At 45.0% G+C, this 12,630-nt stretch overlaps 1 protein-coding gene across 6 annotated transcripts in view; it reads right to left on the bottom strand.

Moving 5' to 3' along the window:
• The window catches only part of LOC141152761 (uncharacterized), a 486,446-nt gene that overhangs the window by 65,647 nt on the left and 408,169 nt on the right, over positions 1-12,630 (bottom strand). For all 6 annotated transcript variants that reach the window (XM_073637449.1, XM_073637450.1, XM_073637448.1 and 3 more), the window contains 2 exons: positions 8,609-8,732; positions 5,488-5,580 (listed from right to left, as the gene is read on the bottom strand). In XM_073637449.1, the coding sequence (XP_073493550.1) occupies positions 5,488-5,580; positions 8,609-8,732 (217 nt within the window). The remainder of the gene's footprint in view (positions 1-5,487; positions 5,581-8,608; positions 8,733-12,630) is intronic.

Here is a 12,630-nt window from a genome sequence, read left to right as displayed (position 1 = left end):
GGAAACCTAAAGACATCTGAGAAGTGAGCAGCTCTGGAGGTAAAAGCACAAGCTCTTGCCTGAGAACATAAAAAGTCACTGACTCTCTACCGAATATTGGACCAATGGACGTAGAGCAGAGTCCACGGCTCTAAGCGATGCAAACTATTTCCAGCACGGACCACCGGTTAAGTCGATCTTATTGTTGTGTTTTATTACAGATTTGCTTGCTGTTGTTTATTACAGATTAGCTTGCTGTGGTTTATTACAGATTAGCTTGCTCTGGTTTATTACAGATTTGCTTGCTGTGGTTTATTACAGATTTGCTCGCTGTGGTTTATTACAGATTTGCTCGCTGTGGTTTATTACAGATTTGCTTGCTGTGGTTTACTACAGATTTGCTTGCTGTGGTTTATTACAGATTTGCTTGCTCGTCAGTTTAAGGTGCATAAATGTCTCCTGGAAAGTCTCCAGCCTCAGGAATCGATGTTTCCATTCAGTGACAATAAGCAGAGAAAGACGTGCGGGTTGGATCTTGTGTATACATAATGCCAGACACGAATTTGGTAATCAGGTAAAGCAAGCATTCCATTACTCTCGTTATTGTCTCAGGGGTCTCAATTAAGCCATTGTTCTCCAAGTCACTAGTCCCATAATGTGGATGGAGAAAGAAGACCCAATGGAGCCGTCACCACAGAGGATCTCATATGCAGTCCCAAGTGAGGGGCTCGGCCTCAGGAGAATACCTTCACCAAAGCAGTTAGCTGAAGCAAAGAGGGGAAGGCGTATTTTTCCCCAGGGCCGAGTTCAATTCTGGAGGACAGCTTGGGGTGTTTTGTACACTGATGAGGGAATGGGAGGGTTGTTGCTGGCTGGAGCTGGATACACGTTTGTACTACGGTTGTGGTATCTGTCGTCTGGAGGAGGATAGGCTGTGACTATAGACTATACCAAGGGGAGATACAAAAGCTGTGGGCCAACCAAAAGTTGGGAGACAGTGGGTATCGCCTGGGAAGGGGGTAGTAAAACTACCGGTCTGGGTTGGAATCTTGTGGACTGGGGGGCATCTCATTGTGGCCATCTACCCGGAGTTCCTGTAAGACCGTAGATGGAACAAATAAAACTAATTGCATCGTTAACCGGCCTAGGTGATTAATACAACCCACAACCTCAGATCTTCAGAAGTAGTGTCAGCAGTGGGATCATCTATTTATGGACAGCTTATCCAGTAAAGTTACTGAGCGGTGACTTGGCAGAAAAGATGGCAGACTCAATCTACAAGAAGCTCAAGGAGTAGCTGAGAGCCCTTTGGTTTGGGAGCGAGCTAGAGAGGTTGCCAGAGAACAACCGGGCGACCCTAATACAACGCTTGGCCAAGTGGGACAGAAAACACCCACAGGAGGAGGTCAGCTCCGTAAAGGGACCACAGCCTAGGGCTGTCATCCAGATGGCGGAGGATCGACCGAATAAGTTGAGGCAGACGCTGGCCACGGAGATAGAGTGGGCGGCAGTGGTAAGCAAATAACTGGATGTGCATGTAGAAGTACCCCCACCCGTTCCAGCGCAGGTGACAGAGGATAAAAGGAGAAAGGGGCCCACATCTTTAAGGTCCAGGGACATACCACAGTTCAATGAAGACAACTAGAACATTGATGAACATCTCCAGTTATTTGAGAACCTCTGCCTGCTGCATGAGGTGTCAGTCGGCGACTGGCCCAGATTTTTGAGGGTTTGCTTGCCCGGAAAAGCAATAGAAACTTTTAATAACCTATCTTCCGGGTATCAGAGATGTTACTCGTAGCATATTAATAGAGAGGTATGACAACATGCCTGAAACCTACCGGAAGAAGTTTCAGGAGACTGACATGCCCAGGGCACACACGCACCGGGAGTTTGCCAATACATTACGTACAGAATGCACTCGGTGGATAGAAGGACTGGGGGCTCGGGAAGCAGAACCTTTCTTGGATATATTCATGCTGGAACAGTTTATGTCCAAGCTCCCAGGTGACTTAAAAGAATGGGTGGCGGATAGAAAACCACACGAGACACAGTGGGGCAGGGTACTAAGCAGTTGGTGGTGCCGGACAAATACAGAAGGAAGATCCTGTCCTTAGCCCATGCAGGTCCAATACGGTTACACCAGGGAGTGAGAAAGATCCAACGCAGGGTTATGAGCAGGTTCTTCTGGCCTGGGGTGACCCTTGAAATCAAAAAATTTGTAAGCTCCTGTGCCCCCTGCCAACGGGTGGAAGGCCCCCCAAGCGCAAATCCCTTTTATAACCCATGCCGTTAATAGCAGAACCTTTTAAAGGGGTTTGGGTGAACTTGATAGACCCTCTGCCCTGACCCAGTCACTCAGGGAAGAAATACATACTAATGGTTGTGGATTTTGCCACCAGATACCCTGATGCGGTAGCTCTCTGAGGAATAGTTGTAAAGAGGGTGGCCCAAGCATTAATCAAGATATTTAGCCAGGTGGGTTTCCCCAAGGAGGTTGTGTCGGATCAGGGAAAACAATTCGTGAGGAAGGCATTGCGTGCCCTGTGGAGATGGTCTTGGGTTTAACCAGTTTTCACCTCTGCATACCACCCACAGACGAACAGACTCTGCGAGCGGTTCAATGGGACCCGAAAACTAATGATCTGTGCCTACTTAGAAACGGAGGGAGGGGGACTGGGAAGAAGCTCTGCCACAGCTCCTGTTTGCCTGCAGATTGATGACGCAGGCTTCTACCGGTTTTTCCCCAGTCGAACTCTTATAAGGCAGGCTGCCTCGGGGCCCGCTAAACTTGGAGTGGGAACACAGGGAAGACTGCTCCGATTCTGTGGGAGTACCAGTGATCCGCTATGTGAGGCAGATGCGAGAGAGGATACAAGACACTGGGCGGCTTGCAAGGGTACACATAGCGGGGGTACAAGGGCAACAAAAAACCTACTATGATAGGGGTACCCAGCCCCGAGAGTTCAATGTGGGCCAGCAAGTGATGGTACTAATTCTTATTCGCCACAACAAGTCGGCAAAAAAGGGGGGGTCACCTATCCAGAAGCGTTTGTCCCCCACCACACCCAAACTAAGAGGATTCATATTGACCGATTAAAAGGGTAGCAGGCCAGAGATACCTGTGCGGTAGCTATATGCTGCCCCCCTCAAGATGCTTCAGAACCTCGTCCCCTCCTAGCCTTGTTACAGCCAGGGCTGAGGAATTGGTAAGCCAAACCTGCGACTCCTCAATATCACCGACTTCAGACTCCACAGCCCTGCCTCACTACTGAGCATGTACATAAAGTGCAGCACAGATTCATCTCAACTAAAAGCCGAGATCCTGTGATCAGGAATAGAACATTTCACAGCTTTCCCAAATTCTTATGAAAACATTTACAGCACATCCTGCATTGTACTACTGCACCCAATGTATTATATATTTTAGGAGTCGGAGTAGATCCATTTTATACGACTCCACCAAAATGGACACACACTGACTCCACAGCCCTGGTTACAGCACACCTACAAAAAAGGAGGGTGGAGCAAGTCACCATAGTGGATCACCTCACCCCAGCCCAATCCAGTCAAGTACGGGGGTTATTAGACCAGTATTGTGGGCTCTTCTCTAACCAGCCTGGTCAAACTACTCTGACTGAGCATCGGGTGGACACCAAGGCCATTTCGACAGCCGCTGTACCGATGAAAGCAGATGGAATGGGCTGAAGCATGTGAACAGGCTTGCTGCGCCTGATTATATCAAGAGACTTTGGGTGCAGACTGATGCATCAGACAGTGGGTTGGGTGCTGTCCTTAGGTGGACAGCACACGGCAGGGACATCCAGTGGCGTATCTTTAAAGGAAACTGGTAGACCGAGAAAAAGCGTACACCACCATAGGAAAGGAATGCCTGGCCGTTGTCTGGGCACTGAAAATCCTGTTAACTTATGTGTATGGGAGGAAATTCACCACAGTAACGGACCACAATCCACTGACCTGGCTGCACCGGGTGGCGGTGTGTTGTGTTCCGCTTTATGTCTTTTTTAAAGAGAATCTGTCACCAGAGTTATCCTGCATAAAGTGAAACCGTCTATTAACACCCTCTGGCCATACTTGAGATAAATCACTTATCTGCTGCAGATCTCCTAGCCCTCTGAAACTCCTGCTATGTAGTCCTCGATTATCCATATACCTACCACCAATTAGCAGCTTTCTTCCTCTGTACGGTGAAAACAGAAAACTGTCAACCAATGGTGCTGGTGGAATTAGACAGAGGGACAACTAGCAGATTAAACACGTACATTATTACAACTAAAGCACATAGCCCACATGATGGCATCAGTCTCTTTCCCTCAGATTGAGAACCATAAAACTGGTGACAGATTCCCTTTAACATGTAGACATTGTCCAAAGTGGAGAATCACTTTAAAGGGACTCTGTCAGCAGGTCTTGCTATGTAATCTGAGAGCAGCATGATGTAGGGGCAGAGACTCAGATTCCAGTGATGATGTCTCACTTACTGGGCTGTGTTTTGCTGTTTCAATAAAATCAATATTTCATCAGCAGGAGATTATCACTACAGGACTAAGTGGCTCGTGCCTCCTAATCCAACCACGTCCCCAGCACTGAGTAGCAACTTTCTGTCATTACATAGTGTACACAAAAAGCAGCCAATCAGTGCTGTGGGAGGGGTTACAAAGAGCGCAACATTCCGAGCGCAACATTCCGAGCGCAACATTCCGAGCGCATCATTCCGAGCGCAACTGTAGATCTGCAGCAAAGAAAATGGGAATTCTCTCACAACTGCTGCAACCAGTAAACAAAGCGATATATCGCTGGAATCAGGATCTCTACCCTTACATTGGGCTGCTGTCAGATTACATAGCAAAAACCTGCTGACAGATTCCCTTTAAATGGGATGTTCACTACTTGGGACAACCACTTATCAATAAGTATGTATGCCCCAAGTAAAATAATAAATACCTATACTCACCTCTTGTTGTGCTGTTGTCATTCCAGCAGTGTCGGCACTGGCTCTCCCGGGGCTTGTGTAACATAATGTCATGTGATCCATTTGGCCAATGAGCGGCCACTTCACTGTCCCATCTTTGAAACGTAACTCTGACAGGAAGAGTAAGTGAGAGCGGAACCTGCTCTCTCGCTTCCTCAGGATATCCAATTTGGATGAAGGATGGGGACAGTGAAGTGGCCGCTGATTGGCTGCAGGAATCGCCCAGGGAGAGCCAGTGCCCACACTGCTGTAACAGCACCGAGGCCGATAGGACATTATAGGTGTTATTATTTTACTTACAGTTTTGAGAAGGGGTTGACTGAGTAGTGGAAAACCCCTTTAAGGTAATAGAAGTCTTGGAGATGCAATGGGTCATCACCCCTCCCTCAATTACATAAGAAAGGAAGGAAAAACTGAACAAACACACAATTTATGCAGATGACAGTCTTCTTTTTCTTTTTTTTACTAATTGTGCAACAAATTATGAATTAAATAAAAAAAAAGATAAAACATACCAGATGCTTTTAAATGCCTTCCCCGGCCTGTTATTGATGGGTCTTTTCCTCGTTCAAGACATGATATTAATTTTGGTTTTTTGTTATGCTGACCTGAAAACAGATAGCGCAATTATGTTATTAACCACGCAGGTTTTATAGAATCTTTATCCAAAATAGGAAAAGAACACCATTCACTCTGACGTACCAGCTGCAGGTACACACAGTGCAACATCTACGGACACAGGTTGTATACGAGTGTCTTATGCCGCGGCGACTTTTAGTGCTTTCCCAACAGTGTCTCCCAGCTCTGCCAATATGGAAGGAGCTGGGAAAGGACAGGGATGTGACGCCACAGCTTGACAAATTCATGAAGAACTTTGGCGTTCCCCATGCCAGAAATCTCACTCCAGTCTCTGAATGGAGTAAGATGTTTGGCGTGGAACACGGAGACGCATGCTATTCTTCAGACATTAAAGATTCTTAAAAAAGCATGCCCCTCTTCAGGAATTAAGAGACTCTGACTACACAATGCTGGTCTTGATGAATCGGGGCCATGGAAAGTACATCCAAAATTCATACACTGACCTACGGCAGCTAAGTGGGTGCTCTCATCCGCTGGCCTGAGACCGCATGGACTAAGGCGCCTCCCACAGAACGCCAGCACTCGTGGGTGAGGGTAAAACAGTGTGGCAATACTTTATTCAACCACCACCAGACAATAAACATATACAGTGGGGAAAATAAGTATTTGATACACTGACGATTTTGCAAGTTTTCCCACTTACACAGAATGGAGAGGTCTGTAATTTATAACGTAGGTCACTTCACCTGTGAGAGACAGAATCTAAAAACAAAATCCAGAAAATCACATTGTATGATTTTTATATAATTAATTTGCATTTTATTGCATGAAATAAGTATTTGATACAATAGAAAAACAGAACTTAATATTTGGTAGAATTTGCAATTACAGAGGTCAGACGTTTCCTGTAGTTCTTGACCCGGTTTGTACACACTGCAGCAGGGATTTTGGCCCCCTCCTCCATACAGATCTTCTCCAGATCTTCAGGTTTCGGGGCTGTCACTGGGCAACATTGAGCTTCAGCTCCCTCTAAAGATTTTCTTTTGGGTTCAGGTCTGGAGAGTGGCTAGGCCACTCCAGGACCCTGAAATGCTTATTAAGGAGCCACTTCTGAGTTGTCCTGGCTTTGTATTTTGGGTCATTGTCATGCTGGAAGACCCAGCCACAACCCATCTTCAATGCTTTTACTGAGAGAAGGAGGTTATTGGCCAAAATCTCACAATACATGACCCCATCCATTCTCCCTTCAATACAGTGCAGTTGTCCTGTCCCTTTGCAGAAAAGCACACCCAACAATTGATGTTTCCCCCACCATGCTTCACGGTTGGGATGGTGTTCTTGGGGTTGTACTCATCCTTCTTTCTCCAAACACAGAGAGTGGAGTTGATACAAAAAAGTTCTATTTTGGTCTCATCTGACCAATGACCTTCTCCCATGCCTCCTCTGGATCATCCAGATGGTCATTAGCTAACTTCAAATGGACCTGGACATGAGCTGGTGTGAGCAGGGGACCTTACGTGCCCAGCAGGATTTTAATACATCATGGGGTAGTGTGTTACTAACGATAATGTTTGAGACTGTGGTCCCAGCTCTCTTGAGGTCATTGACCAGGTCCGCTCGTGTAGTGCTGGGCTGATTCCTGACCTTTCTCAGAATCATCCTTACCTCATGAGGCGAGATCTTGCATGGAGCCCCAGACCGAGGAAGATTGACAGTCATCTTGTGTTTCTTCCATTTTCTAGTAATTGTGCCAACAGTTGTTGCCTTCTCACCAAGCTGCTTGCCTAATGTCCTGTAGCCCATCCCAGCCTTGTGCAGGTCTACAATTTATTCCCTGGTGTCCTTAGACAGCTCTTTGATCTTGGCCATGATGGAGAGGTTAGAGTGTGATTGGTTGAGTGTGTGGACAGGTGTCTTTTATACAGGTAACGAGTTCAAACAGGTGCAATTAATACAAATAATAGAGTAGAAGGGCTTCTTAAAGAAAAACTAACAGGTCTGTGAGAGGCAGAGTTCTTGCTGGTTGGTAGGTGATCAAATACTTATTTCATGCAATAAATGCTAATTATTTAAAAATCATACAATGCGATTTTCTGTTTTTATTTTTTAGATTCTCTAACAGTTCAAGTGTATGAGGAAAATTACAGACCTTTCCATTCTTTGTATCTGGGAAAACTTGAAAAATCAGCAGTGTATCAAATACTTATTTTCCCCACTGTTGAACAGTCCCAACAAATACACAAGATGGTGCAAATTACAGAGTCTCCCCCTTTCACTGGAAGCAGCTGCGACTTCGGGGTTTCCAGGGCCAACTACCCCAACCAGTGGCAGCCTGCTTTGGACGGGCACCCACAGAGAGGAGGTAGCAGCAAGCTTAGGAAACTGACAGTCCATTGAGGTATGTGGCCAGGTGACCAGATTGTCCCAACCTGGCTTCTCCGAATGTCTCCATAGGGCTAGGTGACAGTAGGGTCCCAACCTGGCTTCCCCAAATCTATATTCTTCCAGCTAGGGCAGTGGTCCCTTAGGCGGGAATCCTGTAGAATGTCAAATCTGTGTCCCTCTTGATGGAGCCATGGTGTCCAGCCTGCTGTTTTGTAGTGTCTTCTTTGCAGTACGATAGAAATCCCTTTTTATAACCACATCTGTGGTTCATGTAAATCCAAATGAGGGAGAGGGGGTGGGATGAGAACAACTCTCATTATTTGAGTATTTAATCAATGTGCCTAGTTTGTTCTCCACTGTTTCGCAGGTCAACAAGCTACATGGACTTATACAATGGGTAATCAACATATTAGCAAACATCAATTGTTCAATGATCCTGAGTCCCGATCCTCCAAAGATAGTAACACAATACACTGTGGGAGCTGATATAAGAGGTAAACAGCAGCCATTCAACAATTCACAAACATCAATTTCAAGAGTCAACATTAAGACTCATATGACAATAGTCTACGTCTCCTGGCCTACTGAGAATATACAGTACATCTGGTATAATTAAGATTAAATGCTGTGTCGTCACAAGTCTGTTTTCTGAAATGAATTGCATGAACTTACCCAACGTGTAGGTCTGGTAATTATCCATCATGACCTGTCGATAGAGCTCCTTCTGGGCTTCTTCTAGAGACCCCCATTCCTCACTTGAGAAATACACAGCGATGTCGTCAAACTCGGGGAGAGTCTTAAACATAAATCAAAACTTTATTTAGAACAGAAAACGGTAAAGATTATGAGGGTTGACAATCCCGCCAAAAACATACATTTTTAGATGCAAAATATTTAGCATTTTTAATATGAAAAAAGGAAGATGCCCAAAACAAAACATAAACTCACTGGCCACAAACATACTTCTGCAAAATGCATAAAACATAATGAAAATCATTGAAGAAGAAAAAGGTCCTACATCCAATAACATCACTAAGGTTGAATTCTCACCCCCCCAACAAGGAGTCAAAGGGAGTCCGTCACCATATGCAAATCAGGAGGATTCAGGGCACTGTCTGAATACTGCGGCGAGTCTGTGGCCACCAGTGTTCTCCTCCGTCTCCGTTCTTCTGACGCCGCTTGCTGCACTAATACAGTCAGAAGAGAGGGCGTGCGGCCACTGCAAGTAGGTGCGAGTGCAAACACGCTGGCAGCAATTCTTGGCCACGACAAGGGTGCACCGAAGTTGTGAAAAAAAGTTATTTTTTCAGGCACTGAACCAGTGCTAGTATAGCTGTTATACGGGCCAAGACTCCTACAACACTGTGTAGCCCATTTAACATGCATTTTAGGGGGTGATGGAATCCTTTAACTTACCGACGTTGGATGTATGGATACGTCCAGGCGATTTTAAGCACACAGACGCTGCGCGCGATCGCCGCCGGGTGTTGGCTGATTCTGACAGCTAACACCCGGCACTCAGTGCCAGAAGTGGTGCGGCACCACTCCCGACACTTTAACCTTCGAAATACTGCAATCAAGATCAGAAGCATTTAGAGAGGGAGGAAGCCCCTCTGGCCTTGGATCAGCGCCCAAGAAACGTCATCGCGCGGGGGGGGGGTTTACGACGACGTTGATTTGGTGACCCGATGTTGTCATGATGACATCCGGTTCACCAGACCTAGCAAAGTTGCTAGATGATGCGCACAGCATGATCTAGCAAGTTTGCCAGTTAGTGCTGCATTGACAGTTTGTATAGTATAGGAATGCTCCTGCATTCCTAGACCATACAAGCAATCAGGCTGAAAAAAGTGAAAGTCCCATAGTGGAACAAAGCAAAAAAAAAAAAAAAATTATATATATATATATATATATATATATATATATATATATATATATATATATATATATATAGTAAAAATATTAAAATAACTAAATAAAATAATTAAAAAATATATATATACACTGTACCCATAAATAAATATTTTTATGAAAAAAAAAATATAAACAAAAAAAGTACACATACTTAGTATCGCCGCATCCGGAACAACCAGACCAATAAAACTGTCCCACTAGTTAACCTCTTTAGTGAACACCGTAAAAAAATAAAAAAACAAGGCAAAAAATATGCTTTATCATCATACCGTTGAACAAGAAGTGGAATAAAACGCGATCAAAAAGACGAATGTAAATAAAAATGATACCGCTAAAAATTTCATCTTGTCCCTCAAAAAACAAGCCACCATACAGCTCCATCAGCCAAAAAATAAGAGTTACAGCTCTGAGAATACAGTGGTGCAAAAACAATTATTTTTTCTATAAAATAATTTTTATTTTGTAACAGAGCCAAAAAAAACTATATAAAACTATATAAGTGTGGCACCGCTGTAATTGTACTGACCTGAAGAATAAAGCTGCCTGATCAATTTTACCACACATGGAATGGCATAAAAAAAAAATAAAAAAAAATAATTCCTGAATTGATGTTTTTTTGTTCATTTTGCCTCCCAAAAATTGGAATAGAAAGAGATCAAAAAAACTAATTTGCCCGAAAATGGTAACCAATAAAAAAGTAAAATCATCCCACAAAAATCAAACACTTACATGACCCTGTCGGCCGAAATATGGAAAAATTATAGCTCTTAAAATATGGCGATGAGCAATAAAAGGCGTCTTTTAGTGTGTGACAGCTGCCAATCATAAAAACCCGATATAAATCTGGTATCGCTGTAATCGCACCGACACGAAGAATAAAGTTGTCTAATCACTTATACCGCATGAGGAACGGCATAAAAAATAAATAAAACCAATTCTTCACCTCCTGTTGATTTGTTCAAGAAGTTGTCCACTACTTTATTCCCCCCCAATTTATCCCCCCCGGGACCCCTAAGAATTCTTGTAAATACCTTCTGTTGCTGATAATGCCTGTGAGCGGCGCTATCGGTGTCCGCTCACAGGCATCACGTGACCCTGCGCTGACGTCACGACAAGTGAGGTGTGACTCAGCGCTGAGGTCCCCGCGGTGGCTGCTGGGTTGGGGACGGGGTTACCCCCCCCGCGTCACACCCAGCATCCACAGCGCACTTTCCCAATGAATGGGGAAAGGCAGAGCGAGCGGTGGATGCCGGGTGTGATGTGCAGGGTAACCCTGCCCACAGCCTGGCATCCACAGTGGAACCAGGAAGATTGTGACCCCCGGCGGCTGCCAGAACTTGTCGTGACATCAGCGAATGTCGGGGCTGGCTGCAGCCGGGGGTCACTTGATGCCTGTGAGCGGCCAGTGATAGCGCTGCTCACAGGCATTATCAACAACAGAAGGTATTTATAAGAAGTCTTAGGGGCCCCAGGGGGATACATGGGGGTGGGGGGGGGGGTATAAAGTAGTGGACAACCCCTTTCATTCTGCCTCCCAAAGATCGCAGTATGACTTCGATCACATTCATCCTGCGCTCTGTGCTGAGCGCTTACATCGGGGTTTCCCTGTAAATCTCTGAAATACGTGATTCAGACGGAACCCCCGGCGGAAGATTCCCTATAATGACGCAGATGGAGGAACTGTGAACGCCGTCTGGCCTGTGATCCGGTGGTGTCCGTCCTTTTAGGAGTGCATAATAGCATGATATGCCAGTTTTGTGCACTTCTGAATAGGAGGACACCACTGAACAGAGGCCTGACGGAGTTCAGAGTAACTCTGCTGCCTCATTACAGTGAATGGATCCCTTGGGGGTTTCATCTGAATCACATCACTTGGAGATTAAGGTGGAAACCCCGATATAAGTGCTCAGCCTAGAGCGCCGGATAAATGTGATCCATAATGTTATGTAAAATATTCCTAACAAAAGCTTCAAATCAATCCACAAAAAAGCAAGTCCCCACTCAGGTCCATGATCTGTTATCAGAAATAAAGGGGACTTCCTCGTTACTGGTAGCACAAAAGCTCTGGAAAAAGGAAATTGGTCATCGCTCCTCAAAAGAAATCCAGCAGATTCTGCGCTCCCAAATCCAAATGTCCCCCTCCCTTCTGAGCCAAAATGTGCCTAAACCACAGTTAGCATCCACATGTTTGGCATTTCTGTAGCGATGAGAGCACACCTAATTTCTGGGTTCATATCTCCAGAAGCACGAGCTGGGCACAACATACTGGTCACTACAATGTACTGGTCACTACAACGACAGTTTGCAATTTTCACTCAGCAACATCCACTGCTACTTGTTTCTGGAAAACAGCCAATGGAGTCAAAATCCTCATCAAACCTGTAGATAAATTCCCAAAGAAGTATAATTTCCAAAATGGGGTCACTTGAGGGGAATTCTGCTATTCTAGCACTTAGGGTCTCTGTATATGGAGTCTGCAAATTATTGTAGGAAAATCTGCGCTACAGGAGACAAAAAGCGCTCCGTCCCTCCCAAATCTCGCAGTATGACTAAGCAGTACTGTACAGCCACATATGGGGTATTTCTACATTCAGCAGAAATTGTGGGACAAATCTTTGTGCCATTTTTACCCATTTCCCAGAGTGAAAATGTAAAATCTGGGGCTAAAACAAAATTTTGTTGGTAAAAATGTAATTATTTTTTTATTCTCTACCCAATGGCATGAAGTTTTGTGGCCAACCTGTGGTGTCAATATGATCACTGCACCCCTAGATGAATTC

Source organism: Phyllobates terribilis, unplaced genomic scaffold (assembly GCF_046119375.1).
Source record: "Phyllobates terribilis strain yellow unplaced genomic scaffold, ASM4611937v1 Scaffold_6__1_contigs__length_29720123, whole genome shotgun sequence".
NCBI lineage: Eukaryota > Metazoa > Chordata > Amphibia > Anura > Dendrobatidae > Phyllobates > Phyllobates terribilis.
This window is presented reverse-complemented; position numbering and strand designations above follow the sequence as displayed.